The 24,171-nt window shown below is 26.2% G+C and overlaps 2 protein-coding genes across 2 annotated transcripts in view; one reads left to right on the forward strand and one right to left on the reverse strand.

Moving 5' to 3' along the window:
- Window positions 1–24,171, reverse strand: part of LOC107455746 (zonadhesin) — a 346,128-nt gene that overhangs the window by 39,946 nt on the left and 282,011 nt on the right. The window lies entirely within an intron of this gene.
- LOC107451534 (N-acetylgalactosamine-6-sulfatase) lies at window positions 4,184–23,675 on the forward strand. Its single transcript, XM_043038772.2, has 14 exons — window positions 4,184–4,553; window positions 6,321–6,444; window positions 6,525–6,599; window positions 7,921–8,020; window positions 12,069–12,209; window positions 12,670–12,736; window positions 13,617–13,744; window positions 14,454–14,590; window positions 15,790–15,893; window positions 17,466–17,602; window positions 19,015–19,117; window positions 21,460–21,581; window positions 22,612–22,729; window positions 23,516–23,675. Exons 1-14 carry the CDS (start codon window positions 4,455–4,457, stop codon window positions 23,600–23,602), a joined length of 1,542 nt encoding a protein of 513 aa, XP_042894706.1. The 5' UTR covers window positions 4,184–4,454; the 3' UTR covers window positions 23,603–23,675.

Raw genomic sequence — 24,171 nt, forward strand, 5'->3', positions numbered from 1 at the left:
GCAGACGGTTTCAGACTCTGAGTCGGAGGAAGCTTTTTTTACTTCAGAATTGAATCGTAAGATTTTCATATTGCTTTTGTTTTTTCTTGGCTAAAACTTATTTTCCGAACTGCTCGTGTGTTTTCTTTTCAATATTATTTTATGATAATTGAAAAATATATATATATATATATTTATTGAGGGTGGTGATTACTGGACTATTTATAGATAGAATAAAGTTGCTAAGAATTACATTACTTAATTCTCTCCAGCATCCTGATGTTACACCCTACCGCACAAAATTGCTTAAAACTCATTTCTGAGTGCCAAAAAAAAATTTTTTGTACATCTTGTAGCATTAAAAAATATTTATATACAAAAAAACAAATTTATGCACTTGCTTACGTTGTACATATTTTTATTTTCAAAGAATTTTACAACGAAAAAGGATCATCAAAGAATAACATTTAATTAAAAATTAACAGTTTCCTGTAGAGACATGTTTCAAAAAAATTTTTTGCTCTCTTTTATTTTACTCAATATGATTAAAGTTTCAATCATGTTACCATTTCTTATAAAAGCAAATTATTGGCTTTAAAAGCTTTTAATAACATTGTCAGTTTTTGTCTTAGTTCTAATTTCAGTAAAAAGAAGGGAAAATATTAGTTTCTCATTTCAGTTGAAGGAAATAAATGAGCATATTTCTAAATGTTCTTTCTCTCTACTTCTTTTTTTTCCCAAACTTTTATCATAAATTTTTTTTTCGCGAAAATGTTTGTCTATTCTGATTGTTTCTAAAGTGGGACAACCCTCTCCAAATAAACTTGTCTTTTTTGCATATTCTGAAACCTTGTATGAAATGTTTAGCCAGAGAAATAATGAAAATGTTTCTCTGACTAATGGAAAGAATTACAGTGACCAATACAGAATTGTGTAATAAGCACGACAATCAAATTTACAAACTTAACTCATGTTTTCCAGGAAGAAAAAAAAACTCACACTCCTGCGATCTGTATCTCAGAAAATATTTATCTTCTCAAATAGTATATAGTATTATTCTCTATAGTGTAGTGAAAAAAATTCTAGGCACATCTAATTTTTCTTTACATTAATTTTTTATGGACTTCAAAAATTTAATTTCGTATTTTTATTATAAAAAATAAACTTTTGAAGCTTTTACAGAAGTCAAATTTATAAATATAGAAAAAATTCCAACGCCACATTGTAGAGAATCTGATTATTTCATATTCTCATAAGGACAAAATCATAAGCGGTTGTATAATTTTTGAGGAGAGATTGAAAAATATTTTCCAGAAATATGGCTTTCTGAAAAATACTATTATCAAGAAAACTAATTTATGATATAGTCTTACAATTTTTCCCTACCAAGAAAGTTTTGAAGGAATCACATATTAACCAATATAGAATCATGAAAGCACACACGAAACTTCACTTGTGCTTTCCAGGGAAGGCATTATCCGATCCCACTTATTTCCCAGAAAATATCCCATTTCTTACTTACTTTTATAAAAACGTATAAAGTCTAATTCTCTACAATGATTCTCCAGAAGAAAAAAAATTTCATCTTTATTTTTTCAAATTTAGCATGAATAAACTATTTTTTTTACAGAAGAAGGACTTTTTGAAACTTAAGCAAGTTTCCAATTTAAAACCATACATTAAAAGGTTTCAGAGAGGAAAAAATATATATATAATGTCGATTTTTGGAAAAGTATGAGTACCGTCTCTCTTCATCATTTCAGACAATTTTACCCTATTGGAGAAGGCATCATGAAAGCATGGAAGTTTCATAAATAAGCTAAGATCACATTGACGAGTACAGTTAATATGAATATTTATGGATAAAAATACGAAACTGCACAACCATATAATTAATCTCTGATGTAAAAAAAAATTTCAAAACAAATTTTTTTTTTCGTGTTCTATGTTCCACCGGTTTATATGGCAGAGACGTTGTATCTCGTGACAAGCTATTTTCCCCCCTGTTAAGGAACATTTATTAGGTTAGGTTTTTCGGTAATTTTAGTGACGGAATTGGAATACCAGCAACCCAAAAGCTAAACGCTTGGTGTTTTAGACATTCTAAACATAACTTCTTGTAGTTACAAATCTCAAAAATTATTAATTTGTTTTTCAACAACTTTGAGTTACATTAAAAATTTAGTATAAAGTTATGGAAAAAAAAAAGAAAAAATATCATGCTTCATGAAAGGATCACAAATGTATAGTATATAAACCTAATATTACACATAATATAAATGTACGGACACAAAATAACTAATTTGTTTGTGTTGTAAATAATTCTATTCAATTATAAATAAATTAGGCAAAAAATAAAGAAATATCTATTAAAATAGGATTTAAATTTTTAAAAGCATGTATTCAGAATAACTGATTCAGCTTTTTTTAAAGTTTGGAAAGCAGTTTAGTATACGTTTAATAAGTTTTTACAACATTTATTTTTCATCATTTCATATACTAATTTAAATATGATGTATTAACAATTGCACTTAATATAAATAATATTTTGAATTAAATTTAAGTCTTAGTAGTGGTTGCCTCAACAAAATCAAAACATTTACAGTACAACATCATTTTAAAAGAAGCATTGTCTGATAATGTCAATAAATGATTTTCTAAGAGAGAGAGAATCCAAAGATTGCATAAAAGTTACGACACCTTTATTCTTTTCAAGACTCATTAATCTAAAAACAGGGAAAAGCAATATTAAAACAATGTGATATGATTAACCTTAGATTTTAAAATTTATGCTGTTACTTATTTAATTGATTTATCTTATTTGTTTAAAATAATTCATACTAAACTAAACTCAGTGACGCGACACTCCATAAGGGGACAAGACCTACTGAGCCCATCCCAGTTTCCTTGACCTTGGGCTCTGAGGTGCAGGAGATTTTCCGATTGAGTGGTCAACCTACAGTGGATCTTCCAGTGTTTAGTCTTTAAGCATGCTTGGTACTCGTTTCATGGACCCACTGAAGGCGAGTAAAAGGCTGAGTCAACATTGCCCGGTCTGTGAATGGAATCCAAGACCTGTGGCATGGAGATGCGAGGGGCTACCACTCAGTCAACGGGCGTATCAAAATAATTCATGAACTAAAGTAAATTGATTAAGCTTGTGAGACCTTTTTCCTAAATTGACTGAACTCAACAATCGAAGGGGTTGAGATGGAGTGAGGAAATTCTATATATGCTTTTAATCGTTTTAATTTGATTCTCACAAATCTTTATTTGTGGATGATTGAGGCATAATTTATTCGACAGTACCTATTGAAGTATACAAAATACAAGGACATCATCAAATCAGAATTTGAGATGCAAGATGCACGGTATTTTAGATTCTCTATTCTTTTTTTTTCTATTATGTTCTTTTTGTATAAAGTGGTGACAATATAATTCTGCAATCATCATTTTTTGAAAGATAAGCTCAAAATTAAACGTTTGCATGTTTTTAAATTTTTGAAAAATATCTTTGTTTTTTTCTCTTCTTAATTAGGTCAATTTTTAGCATCATTCAAAGCGGTTTTCAGGGTTTTATAGTATTATCTCAAAAGCACAAATCACATAATTTTATTGCTTTGCATTTTTGAGGGAGAATCTATGGAAGTGCCAAAAGATATGTTAATCACTACTTCTCCTAATTTAATAAAGTAGCCCTTTATTTTCAATATTTTTTTAAATAGTATACTACTGTTAAATAACACTCTATCAGCAAAAGTTAGTTATGTACAATAAAACATCGAGAAAGTGCGAATCAAAAATTCCAAGATAAAAATAATAAAGAAAGCTTGGTAATGAAATCAATTTATGTGATTATTTTGTTTACTATGCTTTTAAAGCAAATTTAAAGCGAAAAATGTTGCAGAAACTAGAATACATAATCATTAATTTTTACAAAAAAAATTGTTTTAGGAATTTCGCATCGTTTTATAGTATCAACAGATAAAATAAAACTAAAAACTTCTCAATACCTTTCTCTTAGACCTCTCTAATAGTTTTTACAACTCACCACAAGATGGCAAACTTAGAGATCATTCTTGCTGCATCCAATTCACACATCTCTGGGCATCCCTTTTGAACTCAATCGAGTGAGACATGTTAGGAAAAAGAACGCACGCGAAAAAGTTATAGGCAATGAGAATGCATCGTAGAAATCTGAAATAAGTATCAACTTGAGTTTAGTTTGGTTTAAGCGTAAAATGTGAGGCGAAAGAAAAGCTTGAGTCAGATATTACAAAAGTTTGCATATAAATAAAAATCCAGAAAGCAAGATAAAAGCATCATGTGAATAGAATCTATGTCAAATTTCTTTTATCAAAATTAATGATTTCATTATGAGAAATATTCCAGTTTCATGCTATATTGTTTGCTGCACAAGAAAATTATAAAAATTATTTTATTTGTTATTTTTCTTAAATGCTATTTAAAAAATTATGAAAATGAAACTTGTGATTTCAATATTAGCAATTTTGACTTTCGTTAGTTTCACTGAATGTAAACTTCCTAATATTATAATAATGCTAATGGATGATGTAAGTATATTTTATTTTATAATCTATAACACCAGATTAGGGCCAGTTCTCTTCTATTAGATTATACTCCAAGCTTTGTCGAAAAATATTCTTACTTCATTTACTTATTTTTTAATATTTTGTTTCAAAGCTTTATTTGAATTTTGTTAACAAACGTGGATTGTTAACGTTATTTTAAACAAATACAATTACATAAATTTTGAAAATATTTTATTGCTGATCAAACTTGAAAATAATATATTGTTTACAAATGTTCATTTTTTCTCCCTTTTCTCTGTGATTAACTGTAATTAAGTAGTAAATAATTTGTGTAACTTTATTGTTTAGCAACTGTGTTAAATTGAAATATTTGTGTTGTTTTGATACAGCTTAATTTTCACCCAATACTTTATTTATAACTTTATTAAATTTATGCAGATTTTATTGTAATTTGAATTGTAAGTTATATTTAGTTAACTCAAAAAGGGGGAAAAGGAGAAAAAAATTTTTGATGCCTGGTTGGAAAGTGAAAAATTATTATCTCTAAAAGGTTGTTACATTATATTTATTTTAAAAATAAAGTTAATGTATCACTTGATTTTGTATAAAAATTAAACTAATGTTATTTTTTTATTTAATTATGTTTAACAATTTTTGAGATTAAGAGTTTATAAACTTAATTTTTTTGTAGTATAATGAAAATAGTTTCTGAAGATAAAATAAATAAGTTGTAACATGAAAAAACATTAAAATAAAGTTCTTAATAAGAGAGCAATCTCAATCAGAAATATTTTCTTAAGTGTACATATTTGATATGATAAGACATTTAAATCTAAGATATTTAAAATGCTCTTATGTAGTATTCAACCATATTTTTTTTTCTAAATTTATTTATTTTATTCTCTTTATTTATTTAAAAAAAAATTAGGAGAAAAACTTTTTTAATTTGAAAGTTGTTATATACTTCAGGACATTTTTAAAAGTGAGTATTGGTGAAAGTTTAGTTCATACCAAATAAAATGTCCGAATGAAATCTAGTCTAAAATACAAACAATATTTTTAAATGAGGATTTTATTCTGCAGTTTGTATTTAGTTATTTAATTACTGGTGTTATTTTTACTAATGTAATAAAACTTTTTTTAAAGCCTCTGTCTCAGGTTATCCATTAATTCTCATATCTATAATGGAATGCTTGTAATTTTCTAGGACATAGCATTTAATTATTGAATGATACTTTTTCTAATATTAATGTTTTTTATGCAATTTAAATCTCTTTATTTTTATATAAGAGGGCCTATTTGTGAAATATTTTAATTGAGTGTATAGATAATTTCTCATTTTAAATATCACTATATTGATAGTTCATTAGCATGATAGAGAGAATTTAAAACCTTAAATGGTTGTTTTCCTCAACATATATTTTGAACTGGTCAAGCTTATTTTGTTTGTTTTTTTCATTTGCCGCAGAAAATGATATAAATTTCTAAATTTTAGCACCACTTTTTAATTTTTTTAAATAATCTCAATAACATTAATGGTGCAGTTCATCACTATTTCACAGAAAGAAATATATTCATAAATTGTCAGGTTTAAACATTCTTTTCATTGTCAAAATTAGCAGTTTTGCCTTGAGTTCAAGGCAGGAGCTATGCTCTCTTATTGGGGAAATCTTGGCATCACTTTTACACAAAATTGAAACACGTGAATAGTTCTTTTTTTTTTTTTAATAATTACATTTTTTTAAATATTTTTCTGTAACTAATACTACTAATATTGATACTTTTTAGATGGGATGGGGTGATCTTGGAGTTTTTGGAGAACCAAGTAAAGAGACTCCAAACTTAGATCAAATGGCTCTTGAAGGTACTGTGTTGACTGACTTTTACACAGCTAATCCACTATGCTCTCCATGTAAGATACAGTTTTATGATCTGTCAGAACATACTTAAAGAAAATGCTGTAATCACTTATTTTCTTTCTTTTTATTAAAGCCCGTGCAGCTTTGCTAACAGGGAGACTTCCTATAAGAAATGGATTCTACACAGACAATGCTCATGCTAGAAATGGTAAATAAAAATTATTAATTGCTCTTATTTGTTTATTTTTTTCTTTATTTTCAGATTAATACATTGGGGAGCATATTTTTATTGCATTTATTCAAGTTCTTGATCTTGCCTAATTTGGATGTGGCGATTTCAAGCCTCAAATTTTGTTAGAAAAGCTGCCGATTGTTTTGAAAGCTACAGGTTTTTTTTTTTTCAAAATGGTATTTTTTGTTTATTTTATTCTTTCCTGGATGTATAACTTAATAAAGAACGTCTCTTTATCTATATATATATTTGTATACATTTTTCTGCATCTTTGAAAATAACACTAAAATCAAACAAAAAACATATGATCTTAACTTATTGCTTTATAAACTGAAACGTATTATCGCCTTCCTCAAACCATGCCCTATATAATATCATAAAAGTGGAGACACTTAGTAGTCACACAAGTGATTTTTTTTTTTATATATATATATATAAAACCGGCGTTGAACAGCCGCCCCAATTTTGGGTTTACGACTACTAATGTTCAACTCCGTAGTCTTGTAATTTTGAACCAGTCCAGAAGACAAGGAAACTCCTGGATCCCCATAGGTATCATTTGTTACGGGAACATGGAGGACTTTGTGACTAAACAGATTTAACGTACATCAATCACCATTTACTACTCAAGAAGTCTTCAGCTGGTGGGGATCGAACCCACGGCCTTTTGGATATGGGCCTTGTGCCCTACCAACCTGGCTATTCCGGCCTTGCACGAGTGAATTAAAAATATATGTATGTTTCCTGATGCTTGAGATTTTTTTTAACAAATCTTAGATATTTTCACATTGCTGACTTTAATTCTGCAAACAGTTTCTCACAAGCTACATTAGTTTTTATACAATTTAATAATATAGTAAAACTAGGTTGTTGCTTTTTTAAACACAAATTAATTTTTTAAAAAAATTTAGTTCAGACTATATTATTAAATTGCATAAAAACTGTAGCTTGTGAAGAGAAACTGATTGCAGATTTAAAATCAACAATGTGAAAATATATTAGATTTGTTCAAAAAATCTCATGCAACAGAAAACAAACAAAAATTGTTCTTCAGTGTATTCTGTCTACTTTTTATGAACTAACAATGCATTAATATGAATTCAGTTGTGTTTTCTCGCATGTGATTGAAAAACTTTACATTTATATTCATTATTTTAGTGATATTTTATATCAGTAAGTAAAATGTTCAAATGTATTATACTTTTATAATCAATGATATTTTTGTCTATATATATTTTTATTTTTCATTTGAAGCAATTATTATTTAATTTATTTGTAACACTTTATTATTTTATAGCTTACACTCCACAAGAAATAATGGGTGGTATCACTTCAGAAATATTGCTTCCAGAACTGTTAAAGAAATCTGGATATTACAATAAAATTGTTGGGAAATGGTAATTTTATAATTTTAACTACTACAGACAGCTTCTAATATTTATAAATATTTTTTTATTTTAATTTCATTTTTACTTCTATTTTACTTTTATAATATTAAACTCACTTTGCTTTATCACTAATATTACTGAAAGATGTTTTTAAAAAATAACTAAAGATTTTATTATAAATTAAATGCATCCAATATATTTTATGCTAGAAAGCCTTTTAACTTCTGTGAGTAGTGTGTAAACAATCCACCGAAAGAGATGTTTTTTTTAACCATNGCTTTTCATTAATCATTATATTGCATTTCGTAGAATTTGCAATCATATTTTAATATTTTTAATATCCTTTTCTATAAGGATGATAACATAAGGATGATAACTATACTTTTATTGAATAAAGAATAAGGAATCTATTTACAATTTATATACAATTGGAGCAAAGCTCCGAGATGCATCTTTATCCTTCCATTTCTAAAATATAAGTGTACCCTTCTTTAACATAACATATGTTCATGTCATGTGATCTATATAACCCCAGATGTTAGAACTGGCGTCTGGAAGATCTTAAGACCAGATGGAGATGAACTAATATCTCAACATAGTCTTGATTTTAATGGGAATTTGGTTTCGTTACGATTTTTTATCGCGCGGTGTGGATTCATTTTATAAATAAAGATTTCATCGTTATTCAACGGAACTTACTATATACGCGAACGCGAAGGGCTAAGTTAAGCACGTGAAAGAGAAATTTAATGTTCTCTGAAACCAGATAAGCTTATTTGCAGATAGATATAATTATTTTTGAGTTTAGTCTCAAAAGATCCTTTTAATTTTATTAAGCTAGTATTTTAGATATTACATATATATATATATATACACACGTTTTTCTGCTCCTTTGAAAATAACACTAAAAACAAAAATATATGATCTTAACTTATTGTTTCATAAACTGAAATGTATTACTGCCTTCTTCAAACCATGCCCTATGTAATATCATAAAAGTGGGAATACTTATTAGTCACACAAGTGATTTTTTTAATTTTATATATATGTATAAGCGGCGTTGAACAGCCACCCCAATTTTGGGTTTATGACTACTAATGTTCAACTCCGTAGCCTTGTAATTTTGAACCAATCCAGAAGACAAGGAAACTCCTGGATCCCCATAGGAATGATTTGTTACGGGAACATGGAGGACTTTGTGATTAAACAGATTTAACATACATCAGTCACTATTTACTACTCGAGGAGTCTTCATCTGATGGGGATCGAACCCACGACCTTTTGGACATGGGCCTTGTGCCCTACCAACCTGGCTATTCCGACCTTGCACGAGTGAATTAAAAAAAAATATATGTTTCCTGATGCTTGAGATTTTTTTAAACAAATCTTAGATATTTTCACATTGCTGACTTTAATTCTGCAAACAGTTTCTCACAATCTACAGTTTTTATGCCATTTAATAATATAGTAAAACTAGGTTGTTGTTTTTTAAACACAAATGAATTTTTAAAAAAAATTTAGTTTGGACTATATTATTAAATTGCATAAAAACTGTAGCTTGTGAAGAGAAACTGCTTGCAGACTTAAAATCAACAATGTGAAAATATTTTGGATTTGTTAAAAAAATTCCAAGCAACAGAAAACAAACAAAAATTGTTCTTCAGTGTATTCTGTCTACTTTTTATGGATTAACAATGCATTAATGAGAATTGAGTTATCTTTCCTTTGCATGTGATTGAAAAACTTTACATTTATATTCATTATTTTAGTGATATTTTTTGTCAGTGAATAAAATGTTTAAATGTATTATACTTATATAACCAATGATATTTTTGTCTATATATATTTTTCTTTCTTGAAATTAGTTTTTTATAAGAAAAGATGCATCTAAGAAAGTTCTAGTTTTTTAAAATTAGTTACCATTTTCATTTGAAACAATTATTATTTAATTTATTGTTATTGTATTTATTGTTTTATAGCTTACACTCCACAAGAAATAATGGGTGGTATCACTTCAGAAATATTGCTTCCAGAACTGTTAAAGAAATCTGGATATTACAATAAAATTGTTGGGAAATGGTAATTTTATAATATTAACTACTACAGATAGCTTCTAATATTTATGATTATTTTTTTAATTTTGATATCATTTTTACTGCTATTTTACTTTTATAATATTAAACTCACTTTACTTTAATAATATCACTGAAAGATGTTTTTAAGAAATAACTACAGCTTTTAATATAAATTCAATGCATCCCATATATTTTATGCTAGAAAGCCTTTTAACTTCTGCGAGTTGTGCGTAAGCAATCCACAGAAACATAGATGTTTTTTTAAGAATAATTGTTAAATAAAACAAGAATTTTTTTTAAATTTTTAGAAACAAAAATCATTTAAGAATAAAATTTTAGGTAAAAGTATTTTGCCCTGTTTTCTATATTTATCTTTATTTGTTTAAAATATTTTTAGTTGTATAAGAAGTTATTATCATCAAGTATGTAGTTATAAATCTAAAATATTTTTTCACAAATTTAGCATAATGTATGACATTTTATCAATTTATCTAACCATACTATGTTTGTTAGCATTTTGTTTTGCATATTTATGTCAATTTACTTTTCAAATTGCAAAATTGCATCATATTATATTTGTCCTTATTTCTTTTAATCTATTTTTATGACAAGTTTTTAAAGTTAAATGGTTGGATTTAATGTTATTGATAAAAAGATATAGCAATTGTGTTATTTGAATTTTTTGCAAATTTTTATATTTTTATTTGAGGATTTAATAATCAAAGTTATAAAATTGATTTTTTTAATAAAGAATCAGCACATTTTATGAGTTTTTATTTATTTATTGTTTTTAATTCATCTTATCTTGCCTTGTTAGCTCTTATTTGTATATATTTTATTATGGATTTTTATAATCAAATATTTATATCCACTGTTATAATCAAATGTTTATACTTATTGTAATAATAAAATATGTAAGTTGCTTTGTTATTTTCATTTAATATATTTACAGTTGATATGTTTTTGTATAATTGTTAGATACTTTTATAATCAAATGCTATTTTATTTTATTTTATAACTGTCATTGAACAGCCAACCCAAATTTTAGTTTATGATTACCAATGTTCAACTCCATAGTCTTGTAATTTTGAACTCAATCCAGAAGTAAGGGAGCTCCTGGCTCAGTACCCTTAGAGATATTGATTTGCTATGGGAATTTGAAGACTTTGTGACCATAACATATTTAACGTGCACCAGTTTACATTCAATACACAGGGATTCTTTGGCCGGCTGGATTCGAACTCCTGTTTGTACGAAATCGACTCCATCCCCTTATCAACCAGGCTCCAATCAAATACTATATATTCATCGAGCTAAAATGTTTAATTAAAGTCATATTTTATGAATTTTAATCTTCTTATTGAATATAAAATTTATGCACATCTGTCCTTATTTCTTTCGTACATTTTTATGTCATATGACAGGCTTTTATAATCTAGTATTTATTTTCATGTAATTAATGATAAATCATAAATATTGCAGTTATTTAAAAAAAAATTAACTGTAAGTATTGTTTTCAATAAATTTATTGGGATGTAAAAATATGTAGACTTAATACAAAACTTCTATTATGAAAAAAAATCGTTAAATCAAATGAAAATAATTTAAAACTTTTAATTTATTCAGGTGGTTTAAAAAACTTTGTTAATATACATGCAGATTTGCCAACTTCTCTGGATTTTATTTGGATATTTTTTGCAATTATTTAAGGCAGTTCAGAATATATGTCTTATAATTCAATTTGATCACTAATTCAAATTTATATATAAAAGGACTGAATAACAAGCTATAGCCTTTTTATGTGATGGAAAATTTTAAAAACAACAGTTAACTAATTTTTTATTTTACTACCACTGTTCTGGAAATCTGAAACTTCCAGATCGGCATCTCTATACTTACTATTTTGTCTTAAAAAACACTAATTTTGCTTAACATAGCATAGCATTATGACGATGCTTACAAAAATTGTTATCTCTATTTAGGCACTTGGGTCATCAATTAAAATACTTGCCGCTTCAACATGGATTTCATGAATGGTTTGGTTCAGCTAATTGCCATTTTGGACCTTATGGTAAAAATACTCCGAATATACCAGTATTTGAAAATAATTCAATGGTCGGAAGGTAAGCTATATATATTTTTTATAAATGGGAAATTTGTTTCTTAAATTGCATAAAAATATATTATCTGAAAATTTTTTATATATTGCTAATTATTAAAAATTTATTTTGTGACTTATGGCTATTATATTGTAACTAAGATAAAAATTAAATTGTAATAGTATAGGGGTTGAAACACTGAGTAGTCATTGTGTAAGATCTGGGTTCTATTCCTGGTGAAGGTTCTAAATTTATCCTTCTTCAGTTTGATGGTAACAACTTGTCTAAAAAGTGTAGGCAGCTGACCACATTGCCACCATCATGTTGTTGGTTTTGAAATTGTGAAATGGTTAATTTTTCTGACCCCTTTGGTCAACATCTAGTTGTTGGAAGAGTGTTTTACTAAATAATAATTTTGAATAATTGTTGATGTGAATCTGAACTAAATAAAAAATCTTATGACCTAATTTAACTTTTTTTTCAGGTACTATCAGGACTTTAAAATTAATAAAGGGACTGGAGAATCGAATTTCACTAGGATACTTATTCAAGTAATGTTTTTACATTGATTATTCAATGCAATTCTGTTATAGATCCATTTTGTGTAGTAGATTTGTTTTGCTTGTATCCATGGGTTATCATGAAAATGTATAGATTTACGATATAATTTTTTGATGATACAATTTTTTAAAAACTCTATTTTTGCTCTCACATGCTTTTCGCTGAAACACTTTTAGAATTTTTAATTGAAATTTGCAAGAATTACAACAAAAAAATTTTTTTGAATCAATTAGAAAATTGTTATAATAAAACTTTGGATAAATATATTTGAAATCTTGAATAACATTATTTAAAATTAAAAGAAGGCACCGTCCTTACTCAATAATTATATAAATAAAATTATTTGATGTATAGTAATCAACCAAATTAAAAAAAAAAATCATACAAAATTGTGTAAAAAATTTTAAAAGTACTTATAAACAAAAAAAAGGGCTCTACTTTTCTTTACCTTTTATTTAAAACAGTATTTTACAGCATCTTATGTATTCCTGTACTTTGTTTTCCATTTATAACTACCTGCATTTTTGTTATTTTCTAAAAATGTGTAGATTGTAAAGAGATTGACTAGAAATTATGTATTACTTTTAATAAAAAAAATAGTAGATTAGCTTCTCTTAAGTAAAAATACAAATATATTGGATATACCTAATACCAAATATATTTAAGTGTATGCAATATAGTTTTTGTAATTTTTTGTGAATTTTTTTTAAAAAAGATGTTTTTAAAGTTTTCTATTTTGAACTTATCATTATTGTAGTCATAAAGCTTAAAAAAAATTTTAAATACACATTTTTCCTAATTGTGATACTTGAAGCATTATTGAAAAGAGTATAGTTTAGTTTTTAAAAAATTTATATTGTTTCATATTAGGAAGCAGTAAATTTCATTAAGAAAGCTGGTACATCCTCGAAACCATTCTTTTTATATTGGACCCCAGATTCAACTCATGCTCCCTGCTATGCTTCTAAAGAGTTCTTAGGAAAGAGTAGAAGAGGAGTGTGAGTTTATGTTACTTGTTCTTTTTTTTAAGAAAAAAATCAATTTAATTGTGAAGAAATACTTTATATTTTGAAAACAGATGACTTATTTGAAACAGATTTTCTCCATAAAAGAATTTTTTTCAGTAATGAATTTTTAGCAATAAGTGATAAAAAAAAATTTTTTTTTGATTTTTTATTCCTATTCTTTGATAGAATCTAACAATACTGATGCCAAAAAATTTTTTTATCTTTTTAGCTACTTATATATTTATCTAATTTCCATTTTAGCTACCAATGTATAAATTAAATTTATGTTACTTATAATTATTAGTTGCAATAAATTATATTTATTTACTTTACAATTGATAATAAATAACAGAATTTCAGTAATTAATGGAATGCTTTAACATTTACTCTTATTTTCAAATTCATTAAATTGTTGAAAGATAAGTGTTTTTCATGCTATTATACCTTTTATTGTGATGAATTTTTATTTCTCCATTTTTTTTTCTTTTTCTTTTTAGAGAAATGCAAACACTGAACTTCTATGAAATAAAATAAAAATTATATTTCATTCAACTTTTTTTTTACTTTTATTTTTATACCATTTAAATTGTGCCTTTTCTATTCCTTAAGTATTAATTTATAGCTCATTTTTTGATACAAACAAAATAATAACCCTTTTCCCCCTGGTTTTATAAATTTTAATGCATGTATGTCTTTAAAGATATGGAGATGCAGTGCAAGAATTGGATCATGGAGTTGGTCAAATTTTGGAAACTGTCCGCAATCTTAAAATTGAGAACAATACATTTGTCTTTTTTACTTCTGATAATGGAGCAGCTTTAGTCAGTCAAGTAATGGGTAGGTAAAATGTATGCTCTTTCGTTAATTATTACTATGGCATACATTCTATAGGGTATTTTAAACTTATAATTCAGAGCCACAATAGACTGAAAGAGGGCTTAGTTTGAATCTCAGAAATAACTGGTCGATTTGTATACCCATCAGAGGTCACACTATAGTGCTGTTGTAAAATATCCTCAGTGGTAGGTCGATCCGTGGTTAGAATCCCCTCGTCTCGAAGCTATTCAATGCCGGTTATAAAATAAAATAAAACTTATAATTTATGCTGTGATTTAGTTATTAATAACAAAAAGTCATTTTTACACAAATCAGACATATTTTGTCATCATTATCATGTAACCTTCCATGTTAGAAATAACTAAATTACTTATGAATCCCGTATTTTATTTTTCCTTTTGCTTTATTGCTGATCAATAACTCATAATTCCAAACTTTTTTTTGCAAAAAGAGTTTATCGTTTCATCAAACTGCTAAATTAAGCTTTTCTAAAAATATTAATCAATCATTTGCGTAGATTTAAGCCAAACAAATTGTGGCACAAAATAATTTTAAAAATTTAAAACAGCTTGGAATAATTTGATACTTTTAAAAAGTTTTTCAAAGGAAAAATAGCATTTACAGATTTTGTGTTTTTCTTTTTTTTAAAAAAAATACAAAAATATCTCCTCCCTTCCTTCTTAATAGATTATCATAATAGAACTGTTGTTGCAGCTTAAGACAAAGTATTTATAGATTGTACCCTCTTTTTAATTAATGTTTCATAATGTTTTTACCTTCAGATACGTAACAAAACTTCGACATTTCAGCATAAAAATTGCATCTTAATATTAGAGTAAATAGAAAATTTTTTTAAATTTTCCTAAAATATTTACTTTATATCAGAAGTATACTTAAAATAAAGTTTTTTAATGCTCCTGCTCAATTTTTATTTTCTAAGCATCACGGGTACCTGGTATTCAGATTTTCTATGTAAGGATGTTTACTAAAATTTGTGTGAAAGTTACATTTGCAGATTTATTACATAATTAAAATAATATATAATAATACATATGTGTATCAAGACAAAGCACATTTTTTTAACCTCTGTAGTGTTAATAAAATATTATCTCATACTTAACAACCTACTCTAAAACAGCATTTTCTATTTTATTTTGTAATACTCCTTGTTAATTCTAAGTATTTATTAAATTATTTAGCTGGTAGTAATGGTCCATTTTTATGTGGAAAGCAAACAACATTTGAAGGAGGGATGAGAGAACCAGCCATTGCTTGGTGGCCTGGTACAATTCCAGCTGGTCAGGTAAGCCATATAGAAAAGCTTTCTATTAATCCATAAAGAAAAGAACTTCTATATCAATAACTATTACATCGAATTTATCTTTATTTTCTAATATACACCTCTCAGTTATTATAGCGTACAATATCATAAACTAATTTTCATTGTTAGAGGAGAAATTTGTCTGAAATGTCCTAGCTTCAAATTGTATCAAGTGATGCTAAAAAGTTGTGATTTCTGGTTTAAAAAGACTTAAATCAGTCAAAGAACTATTAAAATTTGTTATAAAATAATAGAAAATTTTGTAAGTTTAAAAACAAGTAAATTATTTTTAGCATGAAAACAATGCATTGCTCTATAAAAAAAGATATTTAGCACAAGTAAAAAAAATATATATAATTTTTACAAAATGTTTAGATTTGAAACCCTCTTGAGTTATCAACGAATCATTATAAATTATGCACAACCTTATACACGTAAGAATACTTAAAAATGACAAAAAAAAATTGCTTTTTTATTTAGTCAGTAAAACTTTGCCCCAGTATTTAGAAGCTTTTGTATAAAATGAATTCATAAAATGATAAATTTAAAAAATTTATTGTATAAATTGACTTTCAAATATGAATATGAAAAATTTATGAACAGAATAGTATCAGGGGCTATAGCACACAAAGTTAAACTATTTTGTATTTATCATTTTTTTTATCATTGTGGTAACTGTATTAAATTTTGAAAAAATTATAATTGATTTAAAAGATACTAGTATAATAATAATTACCATAGAAATACAGTTTTTTGAGCAACTTATTACAAAATTTTTTTTTTGGCACCTAATAAATGAGATGATTATGAAAGATAACTTATCTGGTGAAAAATATTTCTTGTAAAAATTCATTCAATAAAGTTTATGTTCAAATTACACAAATTTCCTTTATTTTATCAAAATAATACAAAATGGAATTTTTTCTGTTAACACAATTTTTTTAGGTTACAAGGCTTTTTTATTTGTTCATTCTTTTATTTATTATAAAGTAGAGCAAACATTTTTATTTGTCTTCTATTTAAAAAAATTTTTTTAATATATTTGTAGAATCACTAACAAAATGTAAAATTTATATAATTTCTATCTTTTATAGAACTTAAATCCTTTAGTATAAAAAAAGTTTCATTTTAGAGTAACCTTAGCTTTTATTAGTTTTTTATTCTTTTATTTATTTTACATTTTTGCAAAAAAAAATTATTTGGCTTTTTAAAAAATGTTTTTAGCAAATATTCATAATAATTTTTAAAAATATGTACAGAATGTAGAATTGACATTCCCTTTATTTATCTCTATGTCATAATACTTTTTGTCAATACTCTTTGTAAATACTCTTTATCATAAAGTACAAAATTTAACCTTCAAATAAATTTTTTGTCTGTTTTCATAACTTTATTGTCTGTACTGATTATTGACATAATTGAAGTCAGCCTCTCGAATTATCAAAATTACATGTTAATATGTGAAAATCTTATCTTTAAACCAAAAATAGGTCTTCTGTCTTTATTTTTTTCATTTTTTGTGTGTATACTTTAGTTTAATTTTAACATCAATAGGTATCTCATCAGGCAAGTACAGTTATGGATCTTTTTACAACATCTTTGAAAATAGCATCGTTAGACATTCCTAAAGATAGAGTGGTTGATGGAATCGATTTGATGCCAGCTTTGGCTCAAGACAAAAACAAAGAAAGGTATAACTATATTCAGTGGGAACTTGTAAGAATTGTTAAAAAAGTTTAAAAGATTTGCAATGTAAATCATTTTAATTTCAAACATTTCATTTTTAAAAAAGTTTTTCGATATAATTACTTTTGGCATTTTTCACTAATGCATAGTTTTAAAGTCATTACTAAACTTTAGCTCTCTAAATAATTAACGAAATTAGGTAGTCAATATAGTTTCTTTCTTTATTTTTTAAAAATTTAAGTTTATTGTTTATTAATATTTAGTAAGACCTGATTTAGAAATTTAGGCGTCCTAGCCACATTACTAATTAATAAAAAGTAACAATTGTATCATTTAATTGGAGATTAAATTAAATTCATATTTACTTTTTTTAACAAACCTTTGTGTGCAAATTTACTTTTTTAAGTAAAAAAAAACAACATGTAATTCACCTACAGAAAAAATTAATTATTCAGAATTCAATACATTCAATAAATTTGTCAAATAATTTAACAGTCTTTTTTTTATGATAGCTGTGAAATTATTATTTTATAAAATCTCATTTAACAATATTTAACAGTTTAAAACATTTTGTGGGTGGTAAAGTAAAATGGGTCATACCTAGATGTTTTTTTTTTCTTCTTTTTTTTCCAATGCCCACCTGTGTTAACATCTGTCAATTCAGGCATATACAGGGCGATTTTGTTGACCTCTCTTACAGAGGCACCATATTATGTGGGCCAACGTCGCTCCCACAGTAAGGACAGATAGCACAGAGAAGGAAAGAACATCCATGCCTTGCCCGGAATTCCGACCCAGAACCTTTCTGATGCAAGGGCAGTTCCCTGCCCCCTACACAGACCGGTCGGCTTATACTAAAATATAATACTTTTTAAAAAATTCCCACATTTTTTTTTACTACACTTGGTTAGAACATGCGTAAAATGAGCTTCAATTATGCCTAGATGTTAAACTTAATATACAATTAAAACAAACAGTTTTACATTAAAAATAATTTTATGTCAGTTAGTAGTTATTATAAAAGTGATGTTCAAACCACACTGCTGTGTAAAGCAGTCACTAAAGATCGCCTGTGCAAAGCAATGTGAAGCTCTCTTATAATAAAATAACAAATACAGTTTATATGAGCAAATGTTGTATAGCAATATAGAGTGTTATATAGCTAGATACTGAAAGAAACATACATTATGACCTTTCAGTTTTTAAAATATCAAGAAGTTATAATACTTAAAGGCCCTTGTTCAAATCTTTTTATCAAACATTAGACTAATGCAATCATTGGTATCGTTAAAAACACTTGTATTAAAATATTTTAATCTGTTTAAAGGAATATTTCTCTATTATTTGATTCAGTTTAATGCCGATTAATTGATAATGCGTAGGTAATATTTGATTTTAAAACAAGCTTTGTTTTTAGACCAATCTTTTATTATCGAGGAAATGAATTAATGGCTGTAAGGTATGGTTTATACAAAAGCCACTTTTGGTGTTGGACTAACTCTTATGAAGAATTCAAACAGGTATAAATGCCTAAATTGTTCCTTTTAAAATTAAAACATATTTTTAAAGCTTAGACAAGAGAGGATCTAGAAATGACAAAAGACAAAGAGTATTGAGATACAGAATTATAAAAATATGAGTATATATTTATCCCACTTTTTACTGGAGAAGAAAACATTATTTTCATATTGAACTACAAATAGTCTGGATCCATACCTAATCTCATGCACTTGTTTCATCTTTCAAAGAAAGCCTATAAAATAAAATATACTAATGCTGTTATCAGTTGCTATGATATTTTAATATGTTCGAATCTTGACCCAAATCAACTCTAAATGTCTTAAAAATTCGACTTGTGCAGTTAAATTGCATTCATTTATTTTTATACAACATAATTAATAAGTTGTTGATAAATAAAACCCGATATCTGAAGCTGCAAAACTTATAAAATGCTTGTGAAGTTGTTTATATCTAATATTAAATGATCCTCAAACTGTGTTCAAAGCTAAAACTGTGTATAATACTTTAGTGTTTTAAGTAACTGAACAAAACAAAATAATAACTGAAAAATCTAAATTTCAATAATTTTTTGATATTTCAACAAATGTAATTTATGTTTAAAGCAGTTTCCTACTAGTATTGTGCTGATCAATAAAATTTACATAGTATTCAGCTGCCCTCAGCTTTGATAATGTTTCCTCTTCAATTATGTATATCAAATAGTGGAAAGAAAAAGATGAGTCTTGGCAGTTCATCTTAAGAAAGTGTCTTCTGTAAAAAATGTTCAGTCTTAACCCCAAAGTTATCCATTCAACCTATAAGGAATGTATTACAGAAAGGTATTGAACCATTAAGTGAAGAACTTTTTTACATTATGAAAACAATCGGGGAAATCCACACATAGTAAAGTGAATGCAGGAAGGTAAATGAGAAAAGTGGTGTATCCAAAATGCTCAGAAAATGCACAAGAGAAATTTGTTATCTATGTCCAATGAATGTTTATCATAGTGCTAAGTTGTGTAAAACAGTTTCAAAATCACAACATAACAAATGCATGTTATCAGTAAACTACTTTTGTCTAAATGTCATTATGTCTAATTGAATAAGTGTCACTTCATCTAGCTTGCTCCTTTTATCGTGAGTATTTAACAGTGTGTGCAGGTTTTATTTTGGTTTTATTAGATGCCCAGCGCAAACATCTTGATTAGATATTAAATGCCCTTTAAATGAGGAGTGTAATCTCTGCAATACCTTATATAATTTTAAAAAATGTCATTAAAATTATATAATTAAATTTATAAAAATCAAATCCCACATTTTATGTAAATGTAGGAGGAAATAAAAGTGTAGTGAAAATAAATTACTTTCACCAAATTAATATTCATAATGTTTTTTATTTTAAACATAAAGAATATTTGTATTTTCTTAGTGTTATTTGGCTCTTTAACCAGCTTGAAATTTCTTAATTAAATTTGTTTTTTAATTATATTATTTCGTTCATAGAGTTTTTTTTTCCTTGATCCGAATATTTTCCTATTAAAAAACTTAATTTTATTAACTAAATAATAGTAATATATTTAAAATTTTTGTGTCCTTAGTTTTATTAGATGTCCAAGTTTGGCTGGATGACTGGGGACATTTTCTCCTCTCTCTGCCCGTTACTCTTATTTAAATAATGCAGTTTTTATGCACTTTTGTGTTTTGTAATTTAACAAAAAACTTACGGGGAAGAAACTTTCTAGAAAAAAGATACAAATATTATTTAGAAAATTGTCTATATTGTTGAATTTTTGTGAGATTCGTAGGAAATGTTTAATTAGTTGCCCAATACGGTTATATATTTACATAAAGTGAAAAAAATGTTCATACCTTCCGTCTTGCACAGATAAGTTATTCACTTTAAACACTCATACCTCATAAAATTCTGTCTGAAGTTAATATAGTTGTTGCGATCTATTCCAAAATTCTCTGTAAACATTATAAGTTTTAACTAAAAACTATGATAGTTATAAAGGTAAAATCTGTGAGGAAAAAAAAGTTTTTCCTAAAAAAAAAAAGCACTTAAGTCAGTCTCTATAAATATAAATCACAATTTTAAGACAATATCTATGAATGTTGAACATAAGTACACTCTCTCATGAAAGTCAAAGATTGATTTCAACTTCCTGTAATACAAGATGATTAAAATTTATCTTTTTTCTTATAAATTTTTGCTGGTTTCCTAAGCAATTACACATTTTGTTTATACGTAGCAAAATAGTGTGAGCAAAAGCATGTTCTTTAATTACTCAGTTACAAAATACTAATTTAAAATTAATATGGTTTTCACAGTATTTCATTTTTATGTTTATATATTGTTCAGGGGATTGATTTCTGTCCTGGCATGGACTTAAAAGGTGTAACAAGTCATGAACAGCTTAATCATACTGCTCAACCAATATTATTTCATCTTGGGAGAGACCCTGGTGAAAAGTATCAAATAAGGTAATTAGTATTTAATTATTTTTCATAGCAAATATCTTGTTTTGGGAAAAAAATAGCTATTTAGGTGAAAATATTTCATACATATGCAGCTCAATATAATATATCTTTATTTAAATATATCGGAATTTATTTTCAAATGTATCAGAATTTACTTAAAGGAATATAGATTCTCATTCGGTCAAATTATGTATCAATAAAAAGTTTAATTTCTTGCTCTTATCGTACTGATAGGTTTTTAATCGCTTTCTGGTATATTTAAGTTGTTGTCCAAGAATTCTAGTGTCTCATTTACTCAAAATACTTGTTATCGAACAAGTATTTTGAGTAAATGAGCAAATCAAAACAGCATACCTTTTGGCGTCATAGCTAGTATTAATTTTCTAGATAATTTTTCGAAATATGTCACAATCCTATCATGAACACTCAATGTACAACAGCACAACTGAATATAAACTTTAATGAGTTGTATGTGTACTATTTTACTGCATGCTTTTAATTGTAGACACTGATGTTTGAAAGAGATTGCTATTGTGTTGTTCACTTTCAGTATGTTAGACATAAAAATTGATTATTTATACGATAGTTTCTTTATACAATAGACTAATTATTCTGTCAATTTATTATCTTGATAAATGATATTATATATTATCTTGTTATAAAATTAACAAAAAAATTAGATTATACTATATAAATTTTGATTTTACTCATTCAGCTTTAAAATAAAAATCCTTTTCCCTCCTTGTGGTTGCTATTAAAATAATATTTAAGTATTTAAACTTGTCTTTTTAATTATTTTTATACTATTCCATCATTTTTTATGCTTACTCTTAATACTTCGATCATTTGTTTTTCAAAAGTCTAATTCAGATTAAAAAAATTATAGAATATTATAAACTGATATCAATTTAAATCTTTTAAAGATATTTTGAAAAAAAAAAATTTAAAAACCACGTAGAAGTTTCAGAAGAAGAAAAATGTGATTACATCATATTTTAAAACTAAATGTTTCACTTGAAATATTCCTTTTCAGTCCGAAATCAAGTGAATATAAGGCTGCTATGAATGAGATAATGAGAGAAGTTGAAATGCATAAAAAGACGATGATAAAGGGTACACCACAGTTAAATATGTGTGATCAAGCTGTAATGGTAGGTTATTTTTAACATTTTCATACAATTTTTCATTTATTAAAATTAATAATATATCGGGGCAACAAAAATCTATATAAAATCAAAATATGTGCTGAAAAATCTTTTGTAAATGCATTTTAATGAAAAAAAAATGTTCTAATTATAATCTAATGACCTAACTCCTGACCTAAAAAAATTAAACATGACTACATGAACACTTATTTAAAGTATTAAATGTCACTTACAAGGTTGAAATTGTCTGTGTACTTTAAAAATTGAGAAGTATAAAACTTAAATTTGTTTTATGAAAAAATTATACAATTATTACACTTCTAAACATCACCTTTACAAAATTAAACCTTTCATTTTCTATTCCTACACTAATACTTAGTTGATATTAAACTAAAAGACAAAAATTTTAGCTTTATGCTTAATAGATATTTGATTTGTTCTTTAAAAACTCTAATTGTCACAAAAACAAAGAAAGCCTTTTCTCATGCTTTTATTTTTTTGGTTTCCCTAAATGTAATTAATTCAGGGATCTTTTTTTTAAAAAAAAAAATCCATGTTTAAAATCTGCATTCAATTTTTCCTTAGTTTTTATTTGCATTCTAAAATTATAAAATTTATCGAAATTTCCTTTAAAAAGAATAAATAAATAAAAAACCTAACATACTGGCAGAAGAAATATTTTATAAGGTCCTGAATTGAATGATGTAAAAACATTTTAATTTAACATACATAAACAACTAAGCAAACTGAAAAAGATTTTTTGTATATAAGCATTAATATATTACCTTTCAGCATTGGTCCCCACCTGGATGTAAAATTCTTAATGATTGTTTGAAGCCTCCTGCATCAAAACCTTATAAATGTGATTGGCCTCACTAATATTGAGTTAGTATTTTTGTTTACAAACTTGTTTATATGTTTTATTTTTTAAATAAAATTTAAAAATGTGGAATTTTAGTTTCATTATGAATTGTTCATATTTTGTTCATGTATAAAACTAGCATAAAAGAAAATACAGTGCAGAACCTCTTATCCGGAAATCAGATAACCGGAATGAAATTCGGAACCGTAAATTAATTTTCTTCCATTAAATAAAATTTTTTTCTTGCAAGATTTTGAGCCCATTTTGTTATTAAGAGTGTACGGCGTATCGAGTTGACAAAAGAACTGATTTACAGGACGGATCAAAAGCCGTTTGTAGACGAATCTCACATAAGCACAAATAGCTTATATGTTATTAATGTTAATATAATAACATTAATAACATATATAAGCCTGTATATAATTTTTATTTCATAATTTCTTTCCTTATTTAAACTTAAGTGTATTATTAATCATTTTTTATTATTTCTAAAACTATTTCAAAATTATTTTTTAGTTTCGTTTTATAAACATTAAAAAAAACGGCATTTTGTAGCAATTCAGAAAACCGGAAAAATCAGCTATCC

Source organism: Parasteatoda tepidariorum, chromosome 1 (genome assembly GCF_043381705.1).
Source record: "Parasteatoda tepidariorum isolate YZ-2023 chromosome 1, CAS_Ptep_4.0, whole genome shotgun sequence".
NCBI classification, from domain to species: Eukaryota; Metazoa; Arthropoda; class Arachnida; order Araneae; family Theridiidae; genus Parasteatoda; species Parasteatoda tepidariorum.

Excerpts from the sequence above, each read along its gene's own strand:
- LOC107451534 (XM_043038772.2), top strand. The coding sequence starts at position 4,455 with ATGAAAATGAAACTTGTGATTTCAATATTAGCAATTTTGACTTTCGTT. Across the intron at positions 6,445-6,524 it reads TAATCCACTATGCTCTCCAT|CCCGTGCAGCTTTGCTAACA; the intron begins GTAAGATACAGT and ends TTTTTATTAAAG. Across the intron at positions 22,730-23,515 it reads TGTGTGATCAAGCTGTAATG|CATTGGTCCCCACCTGGATG; the intron begins GTAGGTTATTTT and ends ATTACCTTTCAG.